Source organism: Carcharhinus amblyrhynchos, chromosome 28, assembly GCF_965287045.1.
Source record: "Carcharhinus amblyrhynchos chromosome 28, sCarAmb.v2.hapA, whole genome shotgun sequence".
Classification (NCBI taxonomy): domain Eukaryota; kingdom Metazoa; phylum Chordata; class Chondrichthyes; order Carcharhiniformes; family Carcharhinidae; genus Carcharhinus; species Carcharhinus amblyrhynchos.
Genome location: NC_137351.1, coordinates 5,486,557 through 5,505,771, shown reverse-complemented (window position 1 = coordinate 5,505,771; position 19,215 = coordinate 5,486,557). Strand labels below are relative to the sequence as shown.

Below are 19,215 nucleotides of genomic sequence, written 5' to 3'. Positions count from 1 at the left end.
TCCGTCAATTTACCCACCACAGATGTGAGGCTCACTGGCTGTAGTTCCCAAACGTTTCCCTGCAACGTTTTTTTATACAAAGGCAGAACATTTGCCACTCTCCAATCTTCGAGCACTTCACCCGTGACTATCGATTATTCAAATTATGCTGGTTGTGGAACTGCTCAGTTTGTCTATCGGTTGCTGCATTTGTTATTTGGCACACAAGTGGTCCTACGTTGTATCAGTTCTCTCCCTGAAATCGAAACATTTAGGAATTTAGAATCTACAGATTAATTCTAAAGGTATTGGTGACTCAGGGAAACAACTCATCTGGAATTATATATTGGCTGTGGCAACAAAAAGATCACTGTAAAATGGGAACAGTCGATCACATGGTGATTAATATTTGATCGGCAGAAATACGTTTAGACTTTGGACCGATTAGTTGCATTTACTTTAGTTGAAAGCTCAGCTGCCAAGAGTGCCAAAACAACACTTCATTTGTTCCCCCTCTATAAGGGAAAGGTTATAATTTCTTGGCGAAACAGTAAATTGCAAGTTAAAATTAATTTTGCAGTTGTGGTGGACAGTCAGCGTGAGGTCAGAGATTGTAAAGGTCCTTTTACTCCACACACAGACTGGTCTTGGATGCAACTGATAACTGTCAAAGTCTAGAAGTGATCTGATTTTAAATTTATGTCGTATTACCAATGTTTCTCTTCCATTCTCTAACAGGATCTGGGTATCAATTTGCCCTCAAAATGGAGAATCCCGTGTGCAAAAGCAGGTTCCAGGTTGCATACATACTTGGTATCATCGTCACCCTGTTCTGTCCAATTCCAGAGGGGGCGAACATATTGGTTGTTCCCGTGAGTGGAAGCCACTGGGTCAATATGAGAATTCTATTGGAAGAACTGAAATTTCGCGGGCACAACATCACAGTCCTTTATTTCTCAACATCTTGGTACATCAAAGAGCAGCCGGATCTATATCAATCCATTGTGGTGGAAATGCCAAAAATGTATACGGAATATGAAAACGAAGATATTATGCAAACTTTGGTTGAAAGGGCTCTCAAGGTCTTACAGGACAGTTGGATGCCATGGTTTAGGCTCCATTCTGAAAAGATGACTTTTCTGCATTCATGTCATGCATGGACACGGGAAATGATTATTAAAATTTATGAAAACAAAAGTTTGTTAAGACAATTTGAAAATGCGCACTTTGACTTAGTACTTACTGATCCAGTTTTTCCAACAGGTCCACTACTTGCTCATACTTTAAAAGTTCCTTTGGTGTACAATGTTCGATGGCTCAGTAGTGGAGACCCTCATTCTTTCATCGCCCCATCGCCCCTTTCCTATGCCCCATTGCCCGCACTCCTGACAGATCAAATGAGTTTTCTTCAAAGAACATTTAATATCATCATTTACCATTTACAATCATATAATTCAAAATTTGTGATTAACCCCATTTACAATTAACTCTGCCATCGATATCTGGGCCCAGACACAGATATCGAGACGGTTCTCCATGGGGCAGATGTGTGGCTGTTGAGAGTTGATTTTACACTTGAGTTCCCGAGACCCACCATGCCAAATATTGTTTACATTGGAGGATTCCAGTGTAAACCACCCAAACCTCTGGCAGTAGAGTTTGAAGAGTTTGTCCAATCCTCAGGGGAGCATGGGGTTATTGTGATGTCTCTGGGGACAATTATTCACCATTTACCAATGCATATTACAATGAAAATTGCAGAGGCTTTTGCTCAGGTACCTCAAAAAGTTATTTGGAGATATGATGGAAAGATCCTTCCCAACATCGGAAATAATACGCTATTGGCAAAATGGATCCCTCAGAATGATCTTTTAGGACACCCCAAAACACGAGCCTTCATTGCCCATGGAGGCACCAATGGGATTTATGAAGCCATCTATCATGGGGTGCCAGTGGTTGGCATTCCTCTGCTTTTTGACCAGTTTGATAATTTATTCAGACTTGAAATCAGAGGGGCTGCAAAAGTGATTAGCATCTCAGCCATGCAGTCAACAGATCTATTGCAGGCACTGAACGAAGTCATAAACAACACATCTTATCGGGATAACATGCAGAAACTCTCTGCTCTCCATAGAGACCAACCCGAGTCTCCAATGGAGAGAGCCGTTTTCTGGATTGAGTTTGTTGCTCGACACAAAGGTGCAGCACATTTGCGCTCAGAATCTTACCGACTCCCCTGGTATGCTTACTATTGTGTAGATGTGATGGTCCTCCTGTTATCTGCGTTACTAATGATTACAGTGCTGACAGTTCTGCTATTGAGGAAGCTTTGTAACATTGCTCGAAAGAAAAAGCAAAAAATTCAGTAAGGTTTTTGCTATGACCACTGAGATGATGAGATTCTTTTCAGGGCCACTAAAGATAACCTATTAAAATTTTGTTATTTATTAATATTGATTCTCGATAGTTGTACCATGTACTGTGTATTAATACAGTCATTCATTCACCAGAATTGGCATCACAGATCACTAGAACGGGAAACTGTCAGAGGGAAGAAGCAACCATTGCCCTCTAAATATCACCCTGGGTGGCACGGTAGCACAGTGGTTAGCACCACTGCTTCACAGTGCCAGGGACCCGAGTTTTTTTTTTCCATTGTTTGCTGGAGCAGACGAGTGAAGGAGCAGAGAGACAGCTAAGATTTTACCTGTTAAAAACCAGTTTAAAATAAGTTTAAAGCACTTTGTTCTTTGTAGAACTGTTTAAAGCATTTATTTATTGTATTTACTGCTTTAAGAATTCTGAGGGAGTGGTTAGCAGGCAGTTGTGGTTCATCAGATTTAAATATCAACTGACCACAAGGTGAAGCCTTCCATTGTTTGCTGGAGCAGACGAGTGAAGGAGCAGAGAGACAGCTAAGATTTTACCTGTTAAAAACCAGTTTAAAATAAGTTTAAAGCACTTTGTTCTTTGTAGAACTGTTTAAAGCATTTATTTATTGTATTTACTGCTTTAAGAATTCTGAGGGAGTGGTTAGCAGGCAGTTGTGGGCCATCAGATTTAAATCAGCGCCAGGTTTAAAAGGAGGCCTGGTGTAGACAGCGGGCAGCGTCTGAGCGGGCAGCGGAGTGAGAGGGCAGCAGAGTGAGCTACTAGGGCTTAATATCAAAAAGGGCTGGAAAGAGAAAAGGCCAGGTGAGTTCGTTTGAAAGACAAAAAAAAACAAAAAATAACAAAAAAAAACAAAAAAAAAACAAAAAAAATTTTTTCAAAACTACTACAGTAAATAATGGAGGGGCATGTGATGTGTGGTTTCTGTATGATGTGGGAACTGGTGGACCCTAGGGTTCATCCCAGTGACCATGTCTGCAGTAAGTGCAGGTTGCTGGAGGAGCTCCAGCTCAGGGTAAATGAGCTGGCCTCTGAGCTACAGACACTGAGGCTCATCAAGGGGAGAGAGGGTGCCATTGTCAATGGGGTGCAAGTGACATCCACCCCCCCTAGACTGGCTAACTCTAAGGGTCAGGGACAAGAGGGGGCTACTGGGAAGAGGAAGGGGGGTGAGGAGCGGAGGCCTCAGCCTCTTAATCTGCATAACAGGTTTGAGGTTCTTGCTTCCAAGTTGGACGAGAACGAGGCAGGTGAGGTTGGTGAGCAAGCTGCACACGGTACAGTGCTGCAGCAGGACATAGGCAAAGAGAAAAGGAAAAGGAACGTAGTAGTTATTGGGGATAGTGGGGTGAAGGGTATTGACACTGTCCTTTGTCACAATGACAAAGTGCACAGAAGGGTGTGTTGTCTGCCTGGTGCTCAGGTACGGGATGTCGCAGCTGGGCTGCAGAGGAACCTGGAGTGGGAGGGTGAGAATCCGGTCGTTGTGGTACATGTGGGTGCCGGCGACGTAAGCAAAATGCAGACTGAGGGTCTGGGGAGGGAGTATGAAAAGCTGGGAATGGAATTAAAAAGTAGAACCGACAAGGTGGTTATCTCTGGGCTACTGCCTGAACCGTGTGCAGATGGGCGTAGGGTTGACAGGATTAAGGAAGTGAATGGGTGGCTCAGGGATTGGTGTGGGAGGAATGGGTTTGAATTTATGGGGCATTGGCACCAGTATTGGGGTAGGTGGGACCTGTTCGGGAGGGATGGGGTTGGTCTGAACCGTGCTGGGACCAGAGTGCTGGCGAATCGAGTAAAGAGGACTGTAGACAGGGCTTTAAACTAATTATGGGGGGGGAGGGTGTGAGGATAGGTGACCTTACGAGGTCTAAAGTTAAGGAGAGTGTACATGTAAGGGAAGAGGCCGAGGATGTCCCAATAATAGAGGGAGCAGGGGGCGTGAGTATAGTTGGTGGCGTTGCGGCAAATAGGGTCCAGGTGAAGGCTGGGATGAAAGCACTTTATCTGAATGCACGAAGCATTCGGAATAAAGTGGATGAGCTGATGGCGCAGATCAACACAAATGGATACGATCTGGTGGCCATTACAGAGACATGGCTGCAGGGTGACAGGGACTGGGAGCTGAATGTACAGGGCTATCAAGTGTTTAGGAAGGATAGACAGGAGGGAAAAGGGGGGGGCGTAGCTCTGCTGATTAAGGATAGCATCACGGTGGTAGCAAGGGATGATATTGGAGCCAAGGAGCAGAGGGTGGAATCGTTGTGGGTGGAGATTAGGAACAGCAAAGGGAGGAAGACGCTGGTGGGTGTCGTCTATAGGCCCCCGAATAATGATCTGGAGATGGGGCGGGCTGTTAACGCGCAAATAAGTGCGGCGTGCAGGAATGGGACGGCCGTAGTTATGGGGGATTTCAATCTGCATATTGATTGGTCGACCCATGTTGGACATGGGGGGCTCGAGGAAGAGTTCTTGGAATGCTGCCGGGATAGTTTCCTCGAACAGTGTGTGTTGGAGCCGACGAGGGAGCGAGCTATCTTGGATCTGGTGCTATGTAATGAAGCGGGTAGAATTAGGGACCTTGTGGTGAAGGATCCTCTTGGGGAGAGTGATCATTGTATGGTGGAGTTTCTGGTGCAGATGGAGGAGGGGAAAGTGGGTTCCCGGACACGCGTCCTTTGTTTGAATAGAGGGAAATACGGTAGGATGAGAGAAGAATTGGCGAATGTGGACTGGGAGAGCGCGTTGGAGGGAGGGTCTGTTGAGGAGCAGTGGAGGATCTTTAAGGAGATCTTTCTTGGTGCTCAACGGAAATTTATTCCGATGGTCAAAAAGGATAGTAGGAGGAGAGGTAATAAGCCGTGGATAACGAAGGAGGTGAAGGAAAGTGTTAAACTAAAAGCGGAGGAATTTAGAGTAGCTAAGAGTAGTGGGCGAGAAGAGGATTGGGAGAGGTTTAAATGTCAACAAAGATTGACAAAGAAGTTGATAAGGAAGGGTAGGAGAAACTATGAAGCTGGGCTAGCGCTTAATATAAAAAAGGATAGCAAGAGTTTTTATAAATATATAAAAAGGAAGAGGCTGGCTAGGGTGAATGTTGGTCCTTTAGAGGATGAGAAAGGGGACCTAGTGGTAGGGGATGGGGATATGGCTCAGGTCCTGAATAACTTTTTTGTTTCTGTCTTCACGGAGGAGGACGTGAATAATTTGCCGGGTGTTAGCGATAGAAAGGTGGTAGGACTGGAGAGTCTTAATGACATTACTGTTACTAGAAAGGCGGTGCTCGACAGACTGGAGGGGGCTGATTGTGGACAAGTCCCCAGGACCGGATGGAATGCATCCGAGGGTTCTGAAAGAAATGGCGGAGGTGATAGTGGATGCCTTGGTGATTATTTTCCAAACGTCGCTGGATTCCGGGGAAGTGCCGGATGATTGGAAAACGGCTAATGTTACACCGTTGTTTAAGAAGGGTGCCAGGCAAAAGGCGGGGAATTATAGGCCGGTTAGTTTAACACCTGTGGTAGGTAAAATGTTAGAATCTGTCATTAAGGAGGAAATAGCGAGGCATCTTGAGAGGAATTGCTTGATAGAGCAGACGCAGCACGGTTTCATTAAAGGGAAGTCGTGTCTGACAAATTTACTGGAGTTCTATGAGGATGTGTCTAGGGCGGTGGATAGAGGAGAGCCGGTGGATGTGGTCTTTCTAGATTTTCAGAAGGCGTTTGACAAAGTGCCTCACAAGAGGTTATTGCAGAAGGTCGAGGGACATGGAGTTGGGGGTAGGGTGTTAGCGTGGATAGAGGATTGGTTGTCAAATAGGAGGCAGAAAGTGGGGGTCAATGGGTGCTATTCGGATTGGCGGATGGTGACTAGTGGAGTGCCCCAGGGGTCGGTGCTGGGGCCTCAGCTTTTTACCATTTATATAGATGATCTGGAGGAGGGAACCGAGTGTATGGTGTTGAAATTTGCTGATGACACCAAGATTGGGGGAACGGCAAATTGTGCGGAGGGTGTGGAGAGTCTGCAGAAGGATCTAGATAGGCTGGGCGAATGGGCCAGGAAATGGCAAATGGAATTTAATGTTGGCAAGTGTGAGGTGGTCCACTTTGGTAGGAAAAATGGTAGGAAGGACTATTACTTACGAGGCGAAAAACTGCAGCAGGCGACGGTGCAGAGGGACCTCGGGGTCCTTGTGCATGAGTCGCAAAAACCCAGCTTGCAGGTGCAGCAGGTGGTCAGGAAGGCGAATGGGATGCTGGCCTCCATAGCGAAGGGGATTGAATATAAAAGTAGGGAGGTCTTGCTGCAGCTGTATGGGGCATTGGTGAGGCCGCAACTGGAGTACTGTGTGCATTTTTGGGCGCTGCACCTGCGCAAAGATATTTTGGCCTTGGAGGGAGTGCAGAGGAGGTTTACTAGGCTGATACCGGAGTTGAGGGGGTTGAGCTATGAGGAGAGGCTGAATAAACTGGGCTTGTACTCGTTAGAGTTTAGAAGAATGAGAGGAGATCTCATTGAGACGTATAAGATGATGAATGGGATGGATAGGATAGAGGTGGAAAGACTCTTCCCGCTCAAAAAAGACAATAGGACTAGGGGGCACAGCCTCAAGATAAAAGGGGGGCGGTTTAAAACGGAGTTGAGGAGGAACTTCTTCACTCAAAGGGTGGTGAATCTCTGGAATTCTCTGCCCGTTGAAGTGGTGGAGGCTGCCTCGCTAAATATTTTTAAGACGCGGGTTGATGGGTTTTTGATAGGAGAGGGGATTAAGGGTTATGGGGAGAGGGCGGGAAAGTGGAACTGAGCAGCGACAGATCAGCAATGATCTTATTGAATGGCGGGGCAGGCTCGAAGGGCTGGATGGCCTACTCCTGCTCCTATTTCTTATGTTCTTATGTTCTTATGAGTTCGATTCCTGGCTTGGATCACTGTCCATGTGGAGTCTGCATGTTCTCCCTGTTCTGCATGGGTTTCCTCCAGGTGCTATCGTTTCCTCCCACATTCTGAAAGATGTGCTGGTTAGGTGCATTGACCCAAACAGGTGCTGGAATTTGGTGACTAGCGGAATTTTATGGTAACTCCATTGCAGTGTTAATGTTAGCCTTACTTGTGACTAATAAATAAACTTTACTTTATTAAAGCACAATTATTTTGAACTTCCAGTGCTTCCCAGTGTCAATTCTCCAAAATACAACATAAAAACTGGCGACGAGGACTTTGCTAGCTACCCAAGAGAAGCAAGTCTCTTAGAAAAGTCAGAAAAAGAAGACGTTGATTGGAAGTTCTTTGCACGTGCTGAGGCACATAGGATAGAGGTGGAGACGCTCTTCCCGCTCAGAAAGGACAGTAGGACTAGAGGGCACAGCCTCAAGATAAGGGGGGGGCAGTTCAGGACGGAGTTGAGGAGGAACTTCTTCACTCAAAGGGTGGTGAATCTCTGGAATTCTCTGCCCGTTGAAGTGGTGGAGGCTGCCTCGCTAAATATTTTTAAGACGCGGGTAGATAGGTTTTTGATAGGCAAGTGGGTTAAGGGTTATGGAGAGAGGGCGGGAAAGTGGAACTGAGCCACGACAGATCAGCCATGATCTTATTGAATGGTGGGGCAGGCTTGAAGGGCTAGATGGCCTACTCCTGCTCCTATTTCTTATGTTCTTATGTGAGCAACTTGCAAAATCTGTTGTCAAGTTTTTTAACTTGCTGCTCCTGGCTCAATACCATCAAATCGTAACACAATCCGCTCCCATTGTATCCAAACCTGCATTTTACATGAGAGGACATGTAGCCCCCAGGTTTGATTTGTTAAATATATTGTCAAACATGGTCATAATTGTATTCAAAATATCTGTAAGTCCAGAAGAATGAAAAAGCACAATATTTTTACAAGGCTGCCAAAGTTTGGATTCACAAGAATCACAGATGTCCTTCAATGCAAAACATATAAAGTTAGCATGCAGATACAATGAGCAGTTGGGAAGGCAACTCACATGGTAGGGTTTTCAGTTGCCCCCTTCCCCCATTCTCCCTGGTGGGTATAAAGATGGATGGGGCAGGGACAATGTGATGGAAACTGAAAATTTGGTTTCCTACCTGACTTGGTGGGGTGTGATTCTCATCAGAGATCAGAATCACCCCCACTGTCCAATTGTTGGCAGCACCAGTGGGAAATCACCCCAGTCCAGACCAACATAGAGCATTCAAATTGGCGAGATAGACTGGGGCAACCTGTGGAGTTTTGGATGGAAGAGGGAGGCCTGGACTATGGAACACCAGGCGTAGCAGTGGTTGGGTGGAGCATCCATCATGTGGATCTCTGCGCAGTAGTCTCTTCTAGCTGCAGATGAGCAACTACAGAAGGTTTCGTTGGCTGGTGATTGCCTGTGCTATAGTGGGGGGGATTACATGAGGTAGGTTTGAAGAGGTAGAGGACTAGGTAGTGTTTGCGAGTGGCAGGGGAAAGCTGTAGTTATCATTGAATAGGTGAGTTGATATTATTTGCTCTTTGTCAATAAAAATTATAATAGTTAAGAGATTATATTTCTAACCTGTTTCTTATTTAACATTGTCCCAGACTATTAAAGGAACAAAACAGAACATGGGGTAAATGAATGGTAAATTCCAAATCATATGAAAGAAACACAAGAGAAATAAAAATAAGCAACAAGTTTCATGACCTTATGCCCATCAGGAAGCCCAGTAATGATGGCTGGAGCCCAAGTGATCCTGGAACTGTTCACACACCCAGTCCAGGTTGGAGCCCAATTTATTCATAAGAACATAAGAACATAAGAAATAGGAACAGGAGTAGGCCATCTAGCCCTTCGAGACTGCCCCGCCATTCAATAAGATCATGGCTGATCTGTTGTGGCTCAGTTTCACTTTCCCGCCCTCTCCCCATAACCCTTAATCCCCTCTCTTATCAAGAACCCATCAACCCGCTTCTTAAAAATATTTAGCGAGGCAGCCTCCACCACTTCAACGGGCAGAGAATTCCAGAGATTCACCACCCTTTGAGTGAAGAAGTTCCTCCTCAACTCCGTTCTAAACCGCCACCCCTTTATCTTGAGGCTGTGCCCCCTAGTCCTACTGTCCTTTTTGAGCGGGAAGAGTCTCTCCACCTCTATCCTATCCATCCCATTCATCATCTTATACGTCTCAATAAGATCTCCCCTCATTCTTCTAAACTCTAACAAGTACAAGCCTAGTTTATTCAGCCTCTCCTCATAGCTCAATCCCCTCAACTTCGGTATCAGCCTAGTAAACCTCCTCTGCACTCCCTCCAGGGCCAAAATATCCTTGTGCAGGTGCGCAAGATTCAGATCAAAGTCTTCCTTTTACAGTGTGTCACAAACAACTTCTGTGTAAGACTTGGTATGAACATTATCGGAAAACAGTATACAAAGAGAAATACAAGCTGCTCTATTTGATCTGTGATTACTGTGGTATTATCATATTGTGCAAAACACAAAGGCAGGCCAAACTTAGATTCCCATAGCATGTGTATTGCTAAGTAGGCTGGCAAATATATTAACTCCTAACTTTCTATACACCCCACTAATCCCACTAACCTACATATCCTGGGACTATGGAGCATGACCAATCCACCGAATCTGCACATCTTTGGACTGTGGAAACTGGAGCAGCCGGAGGAAACTCATGCACACATGGGGAGAATTACAGATTCCACATAGATAGTCACGCAAGGCCAGAATTGAACCCTGTCTCTGGCACCATAAAGCTGCAGTGCTGCCCACTGTGTCACCACGCTGTGCTGATCAGGCCTGGATATTTTCTTCTACACTAATGCCAAAGTCTGAAATGTGAACAGAAAATATTGGAGTTGTACAGTAGGACAGGCATCCTTTGAGGAGAAAGAAAGGAAAGGTTACTAAAGAACAAAGAACAAAAAAACAAAGAAAAATACAACACAGGAACAGGCTCTTCAGCCCTCCATGCCCATGCTGATCATGATGCCCTAACTAAACTAAAAAAAACCTTCTGTCCTTACTCATGCCGAATCTCTTTATTCCCTCCCCACTCATGTTCCCATGCAGATACCTCTTAATTGTTACTAATGTGCCTGCTTCCACCACTTCCTTTGGAAGTGCATTTCAGGCACCCACCACGCTCTGCATGAAAAATCTCTCCTGCACATCTCCCTTAAAATTTCCCCCTCTCACCTTGAACCTGTGCTGCCTTGCATTTGACACTTCCACCCTTGGAAAAAATTTCCAACTATTCACCCTGTCTATGCCTCTCATAATTTTGTAGCCTTCGTCTTTCCAATCAAAACAATCCTACTTTATTCAACCTTTCCTCATAGCCAACACCCTCAAGACCAGGCAACATCCTGGTGAACCTTCTTTGCACTCCCTCCAAAGCTCTCACGTCCTCCTATGCTCGCTACTTTTCAGAATTTGTTGTCTTCACCACTTACCTCTGCTGAGTCCTTCTGTGTCCATTGATTAGAAATTGAACTGTATGGCCACATAAGTACTCTGATTACAAGAGCAGCTCAGATACTGAGAATTCTGTGGCAAGTATCTCACCTCTTGACTCTACAAGGATTGCCTACAGTCTGCAAGACACAAGTCTGGACGTGTGGTATAGCAGACAGGACTTGCCTGGATAAATCCAGCTCCAACAATGTTTGAAACTCAATGCCACCTGGGACAAAGCAGCCACTTGAAAAAATTCAATCCACCATACTCGCTTCCTCTATCACTAACAGTAATAGATGTGTGTGTCATATATGTGTGAGAAGTAGGAGGTACCCAACCCGAGGCCAATCAGTTTGTATGGATTACACCCGAGCAACTGACTCAATCCTTGGGGGGGAGCTCGATCGGCTTAGTTGTCACCGTTAGGTTTCAACCGTCGAGCCCATCCAAAGAGACACCTCTAGGGACATCGATCCCACTTCCCTTTCCCCCCCTGCTCTTGAAATCAAAGACACGGCGGAGTCATTCTACGTCAGTTTATTCAATCTTGCAAGAAAGGGTGCAGTCCCGCAGGTACACACACACACACAATACATGATTCTGCCTTATATGCCTATGCAGTTTATCATACATCTCCCTTCCCTTGTTAATTGGCTCCCGCACCGCGCTTCCTTATCGTGAACTGCTCAGCTAGTTCTGTCCTTGGTTTCCACGCTCCCTTATCGTGAACTGCTCAGCTAGCTTCACCCTCCTACATCTCTCTTCCCTTGTTCTATCTTTGGCGCCTATTCCTCCTTTTTATGGTTCGCAGTAACCGCTTCTTTATCATACCCAACCCATGACTACTTTGACTGCGAGCAACTGATTTCATACTTGTTTTTAAGCACCTGCCCCTGCAAAGCGTTTATACAGCATATTTCACTTCTCGATTTCCTGCTCTGTCAGCCCGCTTTCTCAAAAGTTGCATCAGCTTCCCCTTACACTAGCACTGCTAGTACTTGCAGTTTTCCTTCTAAGTCAGACAGTATCATAACTTTGTATCATATTGCTGTTTCTTTGCTATTGCACGATCAGAATCCTGAAACTTTTGCCCTAGCAGCACTGTTTACGCTTGTACCAGATGGACTGCAACAATTTGAGAAGGTGACTTATTGCCACCCTTCTCAAGGGCAATCAGGGATGGGTTATAAATGATGGCCATGCCAATGATGCTCACATCCTTCGAATGGATGAAAGAAAATGTTTGCACCAAAATGAGTTCCCTATTCCAGAACTGGTTGTCTTCAGGCAAAATGGCCACAGATGAACCTTGAGGAATGGGAGATAATGGAGAAGACAATGAACATAGCTATTGAGAGGGTACAGAGGAGATTTACAAGGATGTTGCCTGGACTGGGAGGCATGCCTTATGAAGTTAGGTTGAGGGAGCTGGGTCTCTTTTCCCTGGAGAGACGAAGGTTGAGAGGCGACCTGATAGAAGTTTACAAAATATTGAGAGGAATAGATAGGGTGGACTCTCAGAGGCTATTTCCCCGGGTTGAAATGGTTGCTACGAGAGGACACAGATTTAAGGTGCAGGGAGGGAAGTTCAGAAGTGATGTTAGGGGTAAGTTTTTCACTCAGAGGGTGGCGAGTGAATGGAATCGGCTGCCGTCAGTGGTGGTGGAGGCGAACTCGCTGGGGTCTTTTAAAAGACTTCTGGATGAGTATATGGGGTTTAATGAGATTGAGGGTTATAGATAGGTCTGTAGGTTGGTAGGTGTTGATGTGATCGGCGCAACTCGTGGGCCGAAGGGCCTGTTTGTGCTGTAGTGTTCTATGTTCTATGTTCTATGTTCTGGTGGTGTGGTGATCAGAACCGCATGCGACACTCTAAATACGGTCTAACCAAAGTTTTTATATAGCTGCAACCTGATTTCCCAACTTTTGTACTCAGTTTTCCAGCTGATGAAGGTAAGCATGCCATATGCCTTCTTAATCAGCTTGGCCACTTTTAGGGAACTGTGGACCTGCACACCCAGATCCCTTTGTATGTTAATGTCCCGAAGGGTTCTGCCACTCACAGTATAATTCACATCTAGATTTGATCCTCCAAAATGCATCACCTCACATCCATCTGAATTAAGTTCCATAATAATTCTAGTCAGTGACTGTTCATCAGAACTGGTCAGACGGAATCTTGGTCACCAAGCCTTTGTACAGTGTGTAGGGGGTCTTTTATTCCACATGTTGTTCAACCCTGAGATCCGATTTCAATAAAGTGCCTTGTTTAACAGAAGTGTGTTAGAAATACTCATTGACGTATATAAGAACATAAGAAATAGGAGCAGGAGTAGGCCATCTAGCCCTTCGAGCCTGCCCCGCCATTCAATAAGGTCATGGCTGAAGTGGCTCAGTTCCACTTTCCCGCCTTCTCCCCATGACCCTTAATTCCCTTGCCTATCAGAAATCTATCTACCCGTGACTTAAATATAGTCAACAAGGCAGCCTCCACCACTTCAACGGGCAGAGAATTCCAGAGATTCACCACCCTTTGAGTGAAGAAGTTCCTCCTCAGCTGTGTTCTAAACTGCACCCCCCCTTATTTTGAGGCTGTGCCCTCTAGTTCTGTTTTCCTTTCTAAGCGGAATCTCTCTACCTCTACCCTATCTAGCCCCTTCATTATCTTGTAAGTCTATAAGATCTCCCCTCAGCCTTCTAAACTCCAACGAGTACAGACCCAGTCGATTCAATCGCTCCACATAGGCTAACCCCCTGAGCTCCGGTATCAGCCTGGTGAACCTTCTCTGTACTCCCTCCAGGGCCAATATATCCTTACACAAATAAGGGGACCAAAACTGCACATAATACTCCAGTTGCGGCCTCACCAGCGCCTTGCACAGTTTCAGCAAGACCTCCCTTCTTTTATATTCTATCCCCCTTGTGATAAAGGCCAACATTCCATTTGCCTTCTTGATCACCTGCTGCACCTGCAGACTGAGTTTTTGCAATTCGTGCACAAGGACCCCCAGGTCCCTCTGCACAGTAGCATGCTGCAACTTTTCACCCTTTAAATAATGTTCCTTTCTACTATTATTTCTACCAAAGTGGATAACCTCACATTTGCTAACGTTATACTCCATCTGCCAGATCCTTGCCCACTCACTCAGCCTATGCAGATCTCTCTGTAGACTTTCCGCGTCCTCCATGCAATTCACTTTTCCACTCATCTTTGTGTCATCAGCAAATTTTGTTACCCTGCACTCATCTCCCTCCTCCAGATCGTCTCTGTATATGGTAAACAGTTGAGGCCCCAGCACCGATCCCTGCAGCACTCCACTAGTCACCAATTGTCAACCAGAAAAGCACCCATTTATTCCAACTCTCTGCTTCCTGTTAGATAGCCAATCCTCAATCCATGCTAACACTTTACCCCCAGCTCTGTGTACCCTAACTTTCTGCAGCAACCTTTTGTGAGGCTCCTTATTGAACGCCTACTGGAAATCTAAAAGCACCACATCCACCGCTTCCCCTCTGTCTACCGCACTAATCACATCTTCATAAAAATCCAGTAAATTTGTTAAACACGACTTCCCTTTCACAAATCCATGCTGCTTCTGTTTGATCAAACCATTTTTTTCTAGGTGTCTTGCTATTTCATCTTTGATGATGGATTCGAGCATTTTTCCAACTACAGACGTTAAGCTAACTGGCCAGTAGTTCCCTGCCTTTTGTCTGCTACTTTTTTTAAACAGCGGCGTAACAGGAGCTGTTTTCCAATCCACCGGCACTTCCCCAGAGTCCAGTGAAGTTTGATAAGTAATTACTAAGGCATCTACTATTACTTCTGTCATTTCTTTCAGAACCCTGGAATGCATTCCATCTGGTCCTGGGGACTTGTCTACCTTCAGTTCCGTTAGTCTATCAAGCACTACCTCGCCAGTGACAGTAATTGTATTAAGGACCTCATCTCCTACCAACCCTATATCTTTAATATTTGGTAAGCTATTTGTGTCCTCCTTCGTGAAGACCAACACAAAAAACTTATTTATAGTCTCAGCCATTTCCTCGTTTCCCACCGTTAAATTCCCCGTCTTGTCCTCCAAGGTTCCAACATTCACTTTAGTCAGTCTCTTCTTCTTTATATATTTGTAAAATCTTTTACTTTTTTTATATATTTAGAGCTAGTTTAGCTTCATACTCTTTCCTTTCTTTATCGCTTTCTTAGTCATTCTTTGTTGTTTTTTAAATCTTAAACGTATATGAAATGATCAATTTTGACACGCAAGCAAAAACAGAATAATTTCCAAAGGACAGAGATACTCAATGTTGTCATTTACAGATATTTGGGTGTGTAAACAAACGGTAACAATGCTAATATGCAAATAGAGGAGGCAATGGCCGAGTGGTATTATTGCCAAACTATTCATCCAGAAATTCAGCTACTGTTCAAATCCAGCCACAGCAGATGGTGGAATTTGAATTCAATAAAATATATCTGGAATTAAGAATCCACTGTTGACCATGAAACTATTGTTGATCGTTGGAAAAACCCATTTGGTTCACTAATGTCCTTTAGGGAAGGAAATCTGCCATCCTTACCTGGTCTGGCCTACATGTGACTCCAGCAGCACAGCAATGTGGTTGACTCTCAACTGCCCTCGGGCAACTGCAGATGGGCAATAAATGCTGGCCAGTCAGTGATACCCACGTTCCATGAACGAATTTATAAAAAACACACAGTAATGAGGAAGGCAAATAGTCGGTTCCACTTTATTGCAAGAGGGTTACAATGTAAGAGTAAAGAAGACTTGCTGCAAATATTTCAAAGAATCACAGAAGTGTTGTGGTGCAGAAGGAGGCCATTTGGCCCATCAAGTGTGCTCCAACATTCAATCACGGCTGATAAGTTTCCCAACCTCATTCTCATGCCATTTCCCCATAACCTTTGATTCCCCTTACCAATCAAGAACCTATCTATCTCTGTCTTAAATACACTGAATAACTTGGTCTCCACAGCCTTCTGCGGAAATGAGATCCATAGATTCACCACCCTCTGGCTGAAGAAATTCCTCCTCACCTTGGTTCTAAATGTACAACAATAAAGCAAAATTTGCTTATATTATCTGGAATTCCGAATATTGAAAAGTAATCTCATTGAAAAATACAACATTTTTAGAAGGTTTGTCAGTGAAGGTGCCGAGAGGTTGTTTCCTCACTAGAGCATTGAGAATTCAGGCTCAGTGTCAGAATAAGAACAGAATTTTTCACCAAGGGGTGTGAACATTTGACATTCTCTCTGGTCAGTGTGCTGTGGAAACTCAGGCATTAAGTAATTCACGAATGGCATCAATAGGCTTATGAGCACTAAGGGAATTAAGAGAATGTGCAGTTGAGGTAGTTTAGCCATCACCTTATTGAAAGATGGGGTCACGGGGTCAATTACGCAGGCTAGATCACAGGCAGAAGTCTGCACCTATATTGTTATGATCTGATTTTAAATTTATGTCGTATTACCAATGTTTCTCTTCCATTTTCCAACAGGATCTGGATATCATTTTGCTCTCAAAATGGAGGACCTTGTGTGCAAACGCAGGTTCCAGGTTGCATACATACTTGGTATCATCGTCACCCTGTTCTGTCCAATTCCAGAGGGGGCGAACATATTGGTTGTTCCCGTGGACGGAAGCCACTGGGTCAATATGAGAATTCTATTGGAAGAACTGAAACTTCGCGGGCACAACATCACAGTCCTTTCTTTCTCAACATCTTGGTACATCAAAGAGCAGCCGGATCTATATCAATCCATTGTGGTGGAAATGCCAAAAATGTATACGGAATATGAAAACGAAGATATTATGCAAACTTTGGTTGAAAGGGCTCTCAAAGTCTTACAGGACAGTTGGATGCCATGGTTTAGGTTCCATTCTGAAATGGTGACTTTTGTGCATTCATGTCATGCATGGACACGGGAACTGATTATTAAAATTTATGAAAACAAAAGTTTGTTAAGACAATTTGAAAATGCGCACTTTGACTTAGTACTTACTGATCCAGTTTTTCCCACAGGTCCACTACTTGCTCATACTTTAAAAGTTCCTTCGGTGTACAATGTTCGATGGCTCAGTAGTGGAGACCCTCATTCTTTCATCGCCCCATCGCCCCTTTCCTATGTCCCATTGCCCGCACTCCTGACAGATCAAATGAGTTTTCTTCAAAGAACATTTAATATCATCATTTACCATTTACAATCATATAATTCAAAATTTGCGATTAACCCCATTTACAATGAACTCTGCCATCGATATCTGGGCCCAGACACAGATATCGAGACGGTTCTCCATGGGGCAGATGTGTGGCTGTTGAGAGTTGATTTTACACTTGAGTTCCCGAGACCCACCATGCCAAATATTGTTTACATTGGAGGATTCCAGTGTAAACCACCCAAACCTCTGGCAGTAGAGTTTGAAGAGTTTGTCCAATCCTCAGGGGAGCATGGGGTTATTGTGATGTCTCTGGGGACAATTATTCACCATTTACCAATGCATATTACAATGAAAATTGCAGAGGCTTTTGCTCAGGTACCTCAAAAAGTTATTTGGAGATATGATGGAAAGATCCCTCCCAACATCGGAAATAATACGCTATTGGCAAAATGGATCCCTCAGAATGATCTTTTAGGACACCCCAAAACACGAGCCTTCATTGCCCATGGAGGCACCAATGGGATTTATGAAGCCATCTATCATGGGGTGCCAGTGGTTGGCATTCCTCTGCTTTTTGACCAGTTTGATAATTTATTCAGACTTGAAATCAGAGGGGCTGCAAAAGTGATTAGCATCTCAGCCATGCAGTCAACAGATCTAGTGCAGGCACTGAACGAAGTCATAAACAACACATCTTATCGGGATAACATGCAGAAACTCTCTGCTCTCCATAGAGACCAACCCGAGTCTCCAATGGAGAGAGCCGTTTTCTGGATTGAGTTTGTTGCTCGACACAAAGGTGCAGCACATTTGCGCTCAGAATCTTACCGACTCCCCTGGTATGCTTACTATTGCGTGGATGTGATGGTCCTCCTGTTATCTGCGTTACTAATGATTACAGTGCTGACAGTTCTGCTATTGAGGAAGCTTTGTAACATTGCTCGAAAGGAAAAGCAAAAAATTCAGTAAGGTTTTTGCTTTCGCTGGGAAAGGGGTTTTAAACTATTTCAACTTCATTATAGACAGTTGTAATCTAACACCTACTGCATTCCTTTCTCGATATCATAAATTAGACATTGTTGAAGTATCACTGAAGTAGCATGTCAGAAAATGGTAGTCCTCTTAAACAAAACAAAAAGGAAATATTGTATTTAAATCAATCGTAGTGGAAAGATCAATATGTTTTAAGCTTATTTTTCAAAAATAATAACATTAGTTGACGTATGATGTAGCGTTACCAGCGTTGGACTGGGGTGGGCACGGAAAGAAGTCTCACAATACCAGGTTAAAGTCCAACAGTTTAATTTGGTAGCACGAGCTTTTGGAGCGTTGCCCCTTCATCAGGTGAGTGGAGGATTGGCTTCACAAAATGTTGATGTATGACTGCAAACATTTAATAAGAATTCCAGAAGCCTGTTTCACCCCAGTCATCATGTCCAATTTTGCATAGCCAATTATTTCCAGCCCAGATCTCTCTGTGTTTCACAACACGTTTGGCACCTCAACAACATCCTCCACTTGTATTGATCATGTCCTGGCAAGTTGAAGGTTAGTTTCTCTCGCATGTGCTTTGATAGCTTTGAATGCATGACTGACACAAAGAGCTGGCCTTGATTACACTGCTGTAACCTCTATGTGGTGTTGCAACATCATGCACGAAAAATGCCTCACAATGTAAACGGACATTGGGCATAACAGATCATTTAACAATTCTGGAGATCAGAAAGTGTTGATCAGATTGTTGATCATGTGCTGTTCTAAGACAATGTTGGGAAGTCAAAGGATCTTCTTTTGAGAAAGTGACCAAAGAGGTGGATGGGGGTAAGGCAGTGGACGTGGTGTATATGGATTTTAGTAAGGCGTTTGATAAGGTTCACCATGGTAGGCTTCTGCACAAAATGCAGATGTATGGGATTGGGGGTGATCTAGGGAACTGGATTAGGAATTGGCTAGCGGATAGGAGACAGAGGGTAGTGGTTGACGGTAAATATTCATCATGGAGTTCGGTTACAAGTGGTGTGCCTCAGGGATCTGTGTTGGGGCCACTGCTGTTTGTGATTTTTATTAATGATCTGGATGAGGGTATAGTTGGGTGGATCAGTAAATTTGCTGATGACACCAAAGTCGGAGGTGTGGTAGATAGTGAGGAAGGGTGTCATAGTTTGCAGGAAGACTTAGACAGGTTGCAGAGCTGGGCCGAGAGGTGGCGGATGGAGTTT

General features: G+C 44.4%; 1 protein-coding gene and 1 pseudogene across 2 annotated transcripts; both read left to right on the top strand.

Moving 5' to 3' along the window:
* Nucleotides 1-859: 859 nt before the first annotated feature.
* On the top strand, nucleotides 860-2,350 carry LOC145359629 (UDP-glucuronosyltransferase 2B17 pseudogene; annotated as a pseudogene).
* A 6,669-nt stretch (nucleotides 2,351-9,019) lies between these two features.
* On the top strand, nucleotides 9,020-18,870 carry LOC145359624 (UDP-glucuronosyltransferase 2A2-like). Of its 2 annotated transcripts, none has more exons than XM_080214328.1 (2): nucleotides 9,020-9,120; nucleotides 16,335-18,870. In XM_080214328.1, exons 1-2 carry the CDS (start codon nucleotides 9,048-9,050, stop codon nucleotides 17,963-17,965), a joined length of 1,704 nt encoding a protein of 567 aa, XP_080070454.1. In that variant the 5' UTR covers nucleotides 9,020-9,047; the 3' UTR covers nucleotides 17,966-18,870. The 2 variants fall into 2 exon arrangements, with proteins under 2 accessions (XP_080070454.1, XP_080070455.1); XM_080214329.1 differs by lacking the exon at nucleotides 9,020-9,120 and adding an exon at nucleotides 14,662-14,790 and having other exon boundaries at nucleotides 16,335-18,868.
* The last annotated feature ends 345 nt before the right edge of the window (nucleotides 18,871-19,215 follow it).

Excerpts from the sequence above, each read along its gene's own strand:
- LOC145359624 (XM_080214328.1), top strand. The coding sequence starts at position 9,048 with ATGCCCATCAGGAAGCCCAGTAATGATGGCTGGAGCCCAAGTGATCCT. Across the intron at positions 9,121-16,334 it reads TGTTCACACACCCAGTCCAG|GATCTGGATATCATTTTGCT; the intron begins GTTGGAGCCCAA and ends ATTTTCCAACAG.